The following is a 12292-nucleotide window of genomic DNA, read 5'->3' as shown; positions in this document are numbered from 1 at the left end:
TGATGTGTAAATAAAAATACAAAGTTAAAAAATAGGGTCACTCTTCGGTTGAACCATTATACAATATCTTTAAAAGTACAATCACCAATAGCTTTTTTTTTTTTTTTCTTTTTGAAGAACAAGAATGTATAGAGTAATGCCAAAAAACTAAAATCCTTCTTCAAGGGAAGAGGAAAAAAAACAAACAGGGATATCCTCCCCCAAAAAAGCACACACTCCAACCTTCCAACAACGAGAAACGCCCAGGACAATTCAAAAAAGAAACCAAAATCTTTGAAACAACCAACTAGACTAGCGAGTGCACAACCAAATTACAAAATCCTTAACAGAGACAACCATCTATCTCCTTTAAAGCAACAATAACATCAACCGAATTAGAATCCACAATCAGTAAAGACGATGCCGACACCAATGACCAAAACCGATCAAATATAGCTTATTACGGACCATTACTTCAACAGTTACATCAACAAAAAAAAAAAAATTAAACATTGCTAATAAAATCTGAAAATGAGGAAAAAGAGATTAAAAGTTTTGAAGATAGAAAGAATAAATCTGAAATGTTCTAATTTGATATATAAGAAATATGAGGTAATATGACGAAAGCATTTTGATAGTTTTCACCAACTCCCTTTGTGAAAGGATACATCCAACCAATTTTACAATTTCTGTTCAAATTTTGTCCACCTACCCTTCTCTTCTGCCCCCCAAGGCTGCTTTCTTTCTTTTATTATTTGCTAAATTACCAAAAACTATTTTCGAATTAAACCATCTATTTCAATTATATACGTCATTCGAATTTTAACTTAATTAACATTAGTATATGTTTCGGATCAAGGATAGTGGTATAAATCATCCTAATTTCAATTTGTATTTAGAAAAGTTCAATTATACTTAAAACTTCTAAAAATTTTATATTTTAAATTTGGATATAAATTAAATTTAAGATTTATGGAAGGTAAATAATTAGAGCAAAACAAACTTCAAACTATATGGAAAATAGAAAAGGAATATTTTAGCCAAACAAAAACACTTATTATTTTATTTTGTTTTTTTGTTTTTTTTTTAATTTAACAATTTTTTTTTTTATTGGTTGAATGTGTTTCTCCACTGGTGAGTCTCCAACTTTGACCTGCAAAGGGTCTATATAGCGAGTTTCACGAGCACCTAACCAATATCTGTGTAATAATTCCCATTTTTCTTTCATACCCACTTCATTTGATCATCTTTTTCACAACCCCGGATCTCTAATTCTTGGGAATTTGCCTCTTTCTCGATCCATTTCCACCGTAATTGAAAAATATTCAGGTTTGATTTCTTCTGGGTTTTCATTCAACTGTCTAACTTCATTATGCCCTTTATGTGTTTGTTGAAAGCCCCCCACCCACCATCGTTCAATGCGGTTTCTTTACCTTTTGTTCGGTTTCAACGATGATTTAGAAGTTATAGATGGATGCTAATTGTTTCGTTGTTGGTTTGATCCACTGATCTGCCTTTGATTGGCATAAAAGGAGATTCTAGATCTTGTTTTGATGTTGTGATTTATGGATATTATTGTTATAGTCGTGGAAGTTTTTCTTGTCGTTCTGCGGTATATGGTTGTTTTATTTTTTGAGTGGTAAATTGAGCAGATTGTGAACTTTTGGGTTTTATGGTGAAAGCATGAATTAGTAAATGTAGAGCTGCTGAAACAAAATGGAGGTTTGCTAGACCTCTTTGTGAATTCTTAATGGTCAGCCTCCATCTTAAGAGGCTAAGTCCAAAAATTTAAGGCAGTCTTTTGTTATTGTTACAAAGGACAAGAAATAACAGAGGAGTTATTTTAATTGAATCAAGTTGGAAAGAAGTACTACTTCATGCTTCTTTCAAAAGCAGGTCAAAGTGCTTTAAAGTCTTCTTATTTATTTATTTTTTCCTGAATCAATTTAAACTAATGATAGAAAGAAGTGTTTTTTAATGGGTTATTATAAGTAACATCAATTTTTAACCATTCCAAAAGTTACATCAAATTCATCATAGTGTGAGTTTACGAATTTTGGAAGTTGTAATTTTAAGTTAATACTTCTTTTAAGGAAATGTACACTTTGCATGTTGTGTTCATAAGGGGTATTTCTTTGACAAACGCAGCAACCACCCCTTAATGAAAACTACACCACGGTGGTTGGTTTTTTCTTGTTATTTTTTTACTTGGAATTTACAATAAGTTGTTATATTCGGATATATGGCAAAGCAGATATCTGTTTTTATCCGAAACCTCATAAATCTTGAATGTGCAGCAGGTAAAAACATGGCTGCTCCAGGAAAGCTTACAAGGATTGGTCTTGCTGGTTTGGCTGTAATGGGTCAAAACTTAGCTCTCAACATTGCAGAAAAAGGCTTCCCTATTTCTGTATATAACCGAACAACCTCCAAAGTAGATGAAACGGTTGAACGAGCAAAAGCTGAAGGAAACCTTCCTCTCTATGGCTTCCATGATCCTGAATCTTTTGTTCAATCAATTCAGAAACCTCGTGTCATAATCATGCTTGTTAAAGCCGGGGCTCCAGTTGACCAAACCATTAAAACCCTCTCTGCTTACTTGGAGAAAGGTGATTGTATTATTGATGGTGGTAATGAATGGTATGAGAACACTGAAAGGAGAGAGAAAGCCATGGCTGAATTAGGTCTGCTCTACCTTGGAATGGGAGTTTCAGGGGGTGAAGAAGGTGCTAGGAATGGTCCTTCTTTGATGCCTGGAGGATCTTATGAGGCCTTTAAGAACATTGAGGACATTCTTGTTAAGGTTGCAGCCCAAGTTCCCGATAGCGGTCCCTGTGTGACTTACATTGGCAAAGGTGGATCAGGTAATTTTGTGAAGATGATCCACAATGGAATAGAATATGGTGATATGCAGCTGATTGCAGAAGCTTATGATGTTTTGAAATCTGTGGGGAAGCTATCAAATGAGGAACTTCACCAAGTTTTCTCAGAATGGAACAAAGGCGAGCTTCTAAGTTTCTTGATTGAAATCACTGCAGATATCTTCAGCATCAAGGACGACAAAGCCGATGGCTATTTAGTTGACAAAGTTTTGGACAAGACCGGTATGAAGGGTACCGGTAAATGGACTGTTCAGCAAGCTGCTGACCTCTCAGTTGCTGTCCCTACCATTGCTTCTTCTCTTGATGCAAGGTTCCTTAGTGGTTTGAAAGAAGAGCGGGTCGAAGCAGCAAAAGTCTTTGGATCAGGTCTTAATGATGTCTTGGCTCCTCAAGAAGTCGATAAAGCAAAGTTGATCGATGACGTGAGACAAGCTCTTTATGCATCCAAAATATGCAGCTATGCTCAAGGCATGAATTTGATCCGTGCCAAGAGTATTGAGAAGGGATGGGATTTGAAGTTGGGTGAACTTGCCCGGATTTGGAAGGGAGGTTGTATCATCCGAGCCATATTTCTCGATAGAATCAAGAGGGCCTATGATCGTAAACCCGATCTAGCCAATCTTCTTGTGGATACAGAATTTGCTAAGGAAATAATGGAACGACAGTCAGCTTGGCGAAGAGTTGTATGTTTGGCCATCAACTCAGGCATCAGCACCCCAGGAATGTCCTCCAGTCTCGCTTACTTCGACAGCTACCGGAGGGAGAGATTGCCCGCTAACTTGGTCCAAGCTCAAAGAGACTATTTTGGTGCCCATACATATGAAAGAACTGATGTTGAAGGATCTTTCCATACCGAATGGTTCAAGATCGCCAAACAGCTTAAGAACTGAATGTATTCATTGCCATAATCCCGAAAGTAAGAACAGTTTTTTCATTTTCAATAATCTTAGCTCTGTACTGTTCGTTGATCGGAGCTGATTTCATGTTTTTGGGTGACAGTTTGGTTACATTACTTTGTTGTTTTTGAGTTTCAGAGTTTGAATATGTTGTCTGATAAGTTTATGCATAGAATTTCCATTTGATTTTCTTCTTCCGAGAATTGTTAAAATTTGGGGCTTGAGCTTCTGCCAAGAAAAAAAACAAAAAGAATAGATTTTGAAAAATATGTTATAATCTTTACAAATTTATCAATATGAAATAATATTGTCAATCAAAATTGGATTCGAAATTTATGTCAATTTAAGTTCAAGTTTCAAAATTTGGTTATTCCATGTTTTGGTGGAGATATCTCTGTCTTTTGTTAAATCGGAGAATTTTATTAATCGACACCTTCCAATCAAAATTGGATTAAAAAAAATGTTTCAATTTAGTTTAAAGTTTCAAAATTCGATTGTTTTTAGAAAACATTTGGATTTGGTCTCTCTATTAACCATATTACAAAAATTGTAATAAAATTATATTTTCTAACTTTCAAACTTTCATAGAATTTAGATTTTCAAATAAGATTTCTTTATAGAAATTATTCCTGGGTAACATTAAGTTTATTAATCTAACATTTAAACACTCTATCCATGTAACATATTACTAAATTTTATGCTTTCCCATCTTTTTCTAGATAATATTTCAAAAAAATCTACCAAAATTTTGAAAACTAAAAAATAATAGTTCTTAAGAACGTGCTTTTGTTTTTTAGAATCTGTCTAAGAATTCAACTCTTAAACTTAAGAAAAATGCAAAGCATAAGAAGAATTTGAGAGAAAATATGCTTAATATTTTTAAAAAAGCTACGATAAATCAAGATGTATTACTATTTGTATTTATCATACAGAAAGACATGATAGTAGTTTATCTTGGTCTATCACAATCCATCGTAGACTATATAGGCTATAATTTTTTGTTATGTTTTCTAAATATTTTGGTTCATTTTGCTATATTTAAAAATAACCTAATTTTTATAATTTCTTTTCAAAAAACTAAATTGTTATTGAAACGAGTCTTAAACAAATACGTTAAAATTAAAAAATTCCAAGTAGTGATCCCCCACCTCCAAACTAAACTAAGAAGCTATCATGCCATTTAAAGTGAATAGTTGTCCTTCTGATATGATCCTAAAACATTTAGATATCAAAGAAACTCGTATGTTATTAAACTATAAGTATCTTTTCACTCGAGTTTCCTTCACCTTCACATTGGATAAGAAAGGATTATTTCTTCCATTGGAGGCTGATATTTCTTGTGTTTTTAGCCAGCAAAGAGAAAAGATAATGGAAGATCATCATTTTCATAATAAAAAGAAACACTTTTCTTTTCTTTTCTTTTTCTTTCTTTCTTTTTTTTTTATTTTTTATTTATTTATTTATTTTTTGCTTTTTTAGTGATCAACAAACAATCACATATTATGCCTTAACTTTTGAATTTTAGACCCAAATAAATAAAGAAGTTGTCTAGTGATGTTGAAAAAGAGATCCAACTAATCAAAACAAAGCTTCAAATCACACATAATAAAGTTGAAGAACACTATATTGATAATGGTATCTTTAGTTTTGTTATCCATTTTATACATATTGTGGATAATATTTCAAAAGAAAAGTGATGATCATATTCAAATTTGATTTAAATTGGGTTAGATGCTTAATTATAAATGTTCATAAAGTGAGTCAACCAATTAACAACTTTTCATCCTCCCATTTACATGTTATAATAGGCCCTATAATGCCTCTTTTTCATGCCACATTCATATATATTCATCATTAGACTTTTGAGATTCTTCTCTCTATTTTTTTAAACTTTTCTTCTTTGCTCGAATAATCTATTGGTGTGTGTGTATATATATATATATATTCTTAGTTTTATTTCGATTGACTTATTGCTTAATTGGTAGCTAAGCATGTATATATTTAAATAAATAGAGCACCAGTTAAAATATCATTTTAATCCAACGATATATCATATATAAATGATTAACGACTTTTGAGTTTTAGTTGTTAGTGCCAAAATTTGGACAATGATAATAGATTTAACATTCGCATGACAACAAAGGTAGATTTATAATTTGGGAAAGAACGCAAAGTAAAAGATGGAAACATCTGCCAAAACCCTTCACCACATGCCACACATAAGGTTTGATGCAACGTATATATGTAACATGTAAAGAATCTTAGTATTAGAATAGACTTCCTTCCTTTGAATATATGTATGATGTAATTATACGAGTGGTTGACATGAGTTGCCTCCCAATAAGGTTTTGTAGTAGCTTTGAGATAGCTCTTCCTCTCAGGGATTTATGGGCGTGTCCAGTTTCGTGTTTGGTTAGTCAAGGTTGAACATCTTGATTTTTGTCCAGACCTTGTTATCACTTTGGCGTTGTCGTTTTATCTTGTGTCCATTTGGTTCAAAGTTTATTAATAATGATATGTTTTTTGTGGCTATTTGTATAACTTTTTTTCAAAAATAAATTTCAAAATTCAAATCAAGGGGAACACTTTGCTTCCAAATTTCATTCTAATTCCTCATCGTTAGAATTGCTTTCTTTAGTGCATCTTTGACCAAAGCCTTTAATGTAGTCTACATTGTAATAATGTTTTTCTTAAATTCGAACTAAAATCTCTCTTTAATTTCAGTTCATAAATTTCATCACCATATGATTAAATTTAAGATTAATTTCTTAAAAGCATAGAATTTTTTTTTAATAAAATAAAATAAAGTTAATCATAGTTATAAACTTTCAGAAACAGTAATCTTTCTCATAAGTATGAAAAAGTTTCTCCAACAATTTTCATAATCAAAAAACAAGAATCAACCAACCAAAAAATAAACCAAGGAATTGTAATAGGCAAAACATATGTAGATCGGAAAAAAAAAATTGTATCAAATGACAAAAAAATTATAAAAAAAAAAAAAAAAAAAACTCATAGCACATCTGTTTTGCATATTGCGAATATGACAAATATGATAAGTAATTAATGATATTAGACCGCTATCGAAGGACTATCAGAAGATTATCCACTTTTAAATTTGCTACTTTTGCATTTAAAAAATGGAGTGACATTGACTCTATTACATAAACTTTTTTACTATTTTTGCGAATGCTTAAAAAAAACCATTAGCAAAAAAGAGAAAAAACGGAAAAGATTAGTAATTTAAATATAGATAAATGGATCAAACTATTCGCATGTTATAACAAAATTTTCTACATTTTTTACAACTCAAATAGATATTGATAGAAGCCTATCGACATCTATTACTATAGAAAATGATACAAGTTTATAATCGAAAAACGTTAATAGAAATCTATTAATGTCTATCGACGATAGAAATTGATAAAAGTCTATTATTGATACTATTGATGATAGAAACCAATATACATCTATCGTTGATAGAAGTTGATTGAAACATATAAATATCTTTTCTCTACTATTTCTGTAAATAATTTGACATTTTCTCAATACAACATGTGGGCTTTCTTTGTCTAACTTTTGCAACTTCAGAGTGCAATTAAACTTAAACTATTAAGAACATATTTTAAATTTAATTCGATAAAAATAACAATTATAACTATTTCAAAATCACTAACAAAACAACAAAATTGATATAGTCGACCGATTCTTCTCTTTAAATGATGATATTAAATGTATATTATTAGTGCATAATTATATTTTGGATTCAAAAGTATATGCAAAATGAAAGATTTTGAGCCACTAATCCCTTTGTTTAGAAAATATGTTTTACAATTTGGACATGTTGAATGATAAAATTATACCAACTGTTCTTCAGTACACCAACATAAGAATCAAAACGTAGTGAGCAACCTAATTCATATAGCATGGGACGAACTTGAAGAGAATGTGAGGCAAATCTCAAAAGCTTCGTCACCACCCGACCTTAACAAATTTATTTATTTTTCACCTTTGATTAGTTCTGAATTAAGAACAGTTGTTAATCAAATCCATAACTTCTCTTCCAGAGAAGAGAGAAAGAGGGAGATATATCAAGAGAAGAGAGAAAGAAGAAAAAATAAAAAAAAAAACAAAATTTGATTCGACTTTTCCAGACAAAGCTTTCTAACTTTTTTGTTGACAAAATCCAAATCTTTTTTCTACATAATTCATTTTTATTTGAGATATAGTGATAAAATCTCAGCGTTAATATCTCATAGCTTTTACTCGATGAATTTACATGTTCCCGCTGCAGTAATAAAATTAGAAGGAAGCAAAAATGAAGAAGATGGATTTTGGATGGAGAGAGAAATGAGAATATAATTAAGCGGGTGGTGTATTAGTAGCGGTAGCGAGGAAGGTGGGAGTGTGATTTCCAGCCATGATGACGACGGCGGGGGTTGTTGGGGAAGGCGTATCGATCTTCATGATTTTCGGGTGTTGTTCTTCGTCGTAGGAAAAAGAGGAAGAGGAAGTAGGGCGTTTCCGGTAGGAACAAGCAAATAAAATCAATGAGGTGAGGATGAGAAGTAGAGTTAAGGCTATTCCGCCGAAGAGATAAGGTATTGGAGTATTCCAAAGGCGGTAGTGGTGGTGGTGGTGCTGGTGGCCGGAATTCATGGGGGCGCCGGCGAATAATCACTTCATTCCTCTCTCTTATTGTTTATTGGTGAAATGAAAATGGATTGTTTCATCAAATATACAACTATTTATAGAGCCCTACTTATGGATAAATTATTGAAAGCCACGTCACAAATATATATATATATATATATATATATATATAATGATATTGGCTTAATATTGAATCAAATTCTAATTAGTAATTCTGTATAGATTAGTAAAGATAATATAGAAACTTCAAGTTGAGTCTAAATAGGGTTGGGAAACAGTTTTATCATTAAGCTAACTTCTAAAATTGATATTTAAATTATATATATAATATAAATAGCATAAAGTTGACAGGAGGTTCGAGTCCCTTAGACCTATACTAAGTTCGTTGGTGTGCTTCTACACCAACCCATTTGTCTCATATCACTAATAAAACATATTTTACCTAGAAATCTTTTTTTGACTAAAAAGAAACATAATAATTTCTATTACTGACGAATTTAGTATAGATCTAAAGAACTCGAATCCTTTCAACTTTATCTCTTTATATATAAAAACTAAAATAATATGGCTAATGAAAAAATTGTCCTTTTAACTTTCTCTAATAATAATAATAATGATGATAAATATTACATTAATCATGTAAATGATATAAAATTGTTCCCAATAACATTATAGCAAAAGACAACAAAATAGTGAGAAAGCCCCACAACCAATAAATTCAACAACTTTTTAAATTTAATAATTAAAGAAAGTAATAATAATACAACAAACCATATTTAATTAAAATATGCATAGAATTTATTAGCACATAGAAGTTGGGAAATTGCCAAAAATAGGTTAAAAAAAGAGATTTAAATGAATTTTGGGACAAGTTTTCAAAAGAAAGACTTTTAGGACAATTTGGGTGTGAATAGACAAAAATGCCCTTCCTTTCCTTTCCCTCTTCCACGTTGCTTTCCCTTCTCTGATTCGTTCTCTTTCGCGTATAGTTCCGTTTCCCTTCTCTTTTCTTTCGTGTAGAACACTTGAACCTACTCCGGCCATCGTCAGTTGTTCATCGTCACTTGCCCATCGTCGCTTGCCCATCGTCGTTTGCCCTTCGTCGCTTGCCCTTCGTCGCTTGCCCTTCGTCGGTCGTTGTCCAGTGCATTTCGTCGCTCCTATTCGGACCATTCAATCAACTTCGAGCGTCTTATTTAGGTGAGTTTCATGTATAACCGATTTTCAATTTATCTGCTGTAAGTAAATGTTTGTTAGGGTATTTGGTGCTATTTTCATCCGTAATTGTCTGGTTTTTGGAATTGGACTTATTTGCCGTAAATTAGTTTAGTCAAATTTTGGTTTTAGGTTCTTAGAAAGTTCAATGTTCAATGGCTAGTGAAAAATGAATTGAACTAGAGGATGAGGATTTAGTTGGATCAAATAGAGGAGGAGTAAGCAATAGGAATAGAAGGAATTAAGGTTTTTTTTTTTTATCTCGCATTTTTTTTTTATCTCGCACTTATCTCGCACGTATCTCGCACGTTCCAAACTTTCACTATTTATTTCAAAATCAACTTGGTACACCTCCTAATCCATTTAGAGCTATTCTTTGCATGTTTAGTAACTCTCTTAGGCCCTCATGCTTTATCTCGCACGTATCTCGCACGTATCTCGCACACATCTCGCACGTTCCGAACTTTCACTATTTATTTCAAAATCAACTTGGTACACCTCCTAATCCATTTAGAGCTATTCTTTGCATGTTTAGTAACTCTCTTAGGCCCTCATGCTTTATCTCGCACGTATCTCGCACACATCTCGCACGTATCTCGCACACATCTCGCACACATCTCGCACGTTCCAAACTTCCACTATTTATTTCAAAATCAAATTGGTACACCTCCTAATTCATTTCTTTACATCTTGCACGCATTTTGTAGGTTCTTAAGTTCAAATCAATTTTTTAAGATACAAAAGTACTTAAGGTAGTTTAAGGATGGCACATGTTCGGATTTTAGTGCGTCACGGTGGTGAATGGGATGAGGGACGAAGAAAATATGAAGGAGGAGTGTTAAAAGGCATTGTTGTCCCTAAAGAAATAACACACAAAGATTTACAGTCTGAACTATATGACCTTGCAGAAGTTGACCCTACAAAGTTTGACATAAAGATAAGATGTATATATGAGATCAAAGGGGAAAAGGAAGCTCCTCCATTTGAGTTAAGCAATGACCGTGATTTGAAGTTTTATATTCTTAGTGAAAATCCATTGGAGGTCCCCCTATACCTATCGTTTGAGCCTACAAGCAATCGAAGCATGAAAGTGTTAAACAAAGATTACAATTCAGTATCTGGGAGCAACCAAGTTCAAAATTTAAACCCTCATCCTCCTCCAATTGGAATGGATAGATTAGATGAGAATGAAGTTGATATTGGTGAAGTCGAGGGTGGCTTGTGTCATAACATGATAGGGACCAATTCGGCTATATGGGAATCATATGAGTCATATCATTCAATAGATGATACTTTTACATTGGAGTCAGTTGAGATGTACAATGAATTGTTTGACATCCCAGAACAAAGAGATGCTCCTACAAAAGATTGCAAAGGAAAAGGTAAAGTTGACTACAGGTCCTCTAGTCGGAAGTTGAAGACAAAAGGAAGTGGCTGGTCGGAAGAAAGCTCTACAAGTGAAGAGTTGGATGTAGGACAAATATTTTTTTGCAAGAGAGATTTGTCAATGAGATTAAGTGTGTTGGCAATGAAAAAAAATTTTCAGTTTGTAGTAAAAAAGTCTACAAAAGAGGTTCTTTTCGTTAGATGCATCGACAACAAGTGTGGTTGGAGATTGCGAGCGGTTAGACTGAAGGATTCAAATATATTCAAGATTAAAAAGTATGTGAAAGTTCATTCATGTTCTCTTGAGTTTTTGAATCGTGACCATAGGCAAGCAAAATCTTGGGTTGTTGGAGAATTAATCAAGTCCAAATTCAAGGGGCCCGGTCGCATATACAAACCACGTGATATCATAGAAGACATGAGGCAAGACTATGGCATAAATATGAGTTATGAGAAAGCATGGCGTGCCAGAGAAAATGCATATGAACGAGTGCGAGGGTCTCCTGAAGAGTCATATAATCTTTTGCGTAGATATGGTGAAGCACTCAAATTTACAAATTCAGGTACAATATTTCACATGGAACTCGAAGATGATCGTTTCTTTAAATATCTTTTTATGGCTGTTGGTGCATGTGTTAGAGGATTCTTAAATTGCATTAGACCGGTCATAGTCATGGACGGAACATTTCTTAAGAACAAATATCGGGGTCAGTTGATAGTGGCCGTTTGTTTAGATGGTAACAATCAGATCTATCCTCTAGCCTTTGGAGTAGTTGATAGAGAAACAGATGACTCAATACAGTGGTTCTTAGAAAAATTGAAAGGTGCAATAGGGGAGGTGCCTAATCTAGGCTTTGTGACAGATCGGAAAACATGCTTCGCCAAGGGTATTTCATCAGTTTTCCCATCTGCATTCCACGGCCTTTGTGTCCAACATTTGAGTCAAAATTTGCATGATAAATATAAGAATGACACGGTTGCTACTTTGTTTTATAATGCATCGAGAACATATCGTGAATCAACGTTTGTTGAAGCGTGGAGACATCTTCTTTCATTTCCTAATGGTTCAGGGAAATATTTAAATGATGTTGGAATAGCACGATGGTCTCGTGTTCACTGCCCAGGAAGACGGTATAACATGATGACAACAAATATAGCGGAGTCCATGAATTCTATACTGAAAGAACCTAGAGATTTGCCTATTGCTTCATTCCTTGAAAATGTTCGAGCTTTGCTACAACGTTGGTTTTGGGAGCGTCGAGAAGAAGGCATTAAAGTGAC

The 12292-nt window shown here is 33.1% G+C and overlaps 1 protein-coding gene across 2 annotated transcripts; it reads left to right on the top strand.

Moving 5' to 3' along the window:
- The first annotated feature begins 1043 nt into the window (after window positions 1-1043).
- Window positions 1044-3954, top strand: LOC103498562 (6-phosphogluconate dehydrogenase, decarboxylating 2). 2 transcript variants are annotated; one of them, XM_008461196.3, is made up of 2 exons: window positions 1044-1308; window positions 2277-3954. In XM_008461196.3, the coding sequence occupies exon 2, from the start codon at window positions 2288-2290 to the stop codon at window positions 3749-3751; it is 1464 nt and encodes a 487-aa protein (XP_008459418.1). In that variant the 5' UTR covers window positions 1044-1308; window positions 2277-2287; the 3' UTR covers window positions 3752-3954. The 2 variants fall into 2 exon arrangements, with proteins under 2 accessions (XP_008459418.1, XP_008459420.1); XM_008461198.3 differs by having other exon boundaries at window positions 1060-1308; window positions 2280-3954.
- Window positions 3955-12292: the final 8338 nt, after the last annotated feature.

Source organism: Cucumis melo, chromosome 9 (assembly GCF_025177605.1).
Source record: "Cucumis melo cultivar AY chromosome 9, USDA_Cmelo_AY_1.0, whole genome shotgun sequence".
In the NCBI taxonomy this organism is placed as follows: Eukaryota; Viridiplantae; Streptophyta; class Magnoliopsida; order Cucurbitales; family Cucurbitaceae; genus Cucumis; species Cucumis melo.
This window is presented reverse-complemented; position numbering and strand designations above follow the sequence as displayed.

Excerpts from the sequence above, each read along its gene's own strand:
- LOC103498562 (XM_008461196.3), top strand. The coding sequence starts at position 2,288 with ATGGCTGCTCCAGGAAAGCTTACAAGGATTGGTCTTGCTGGTTTGGCT.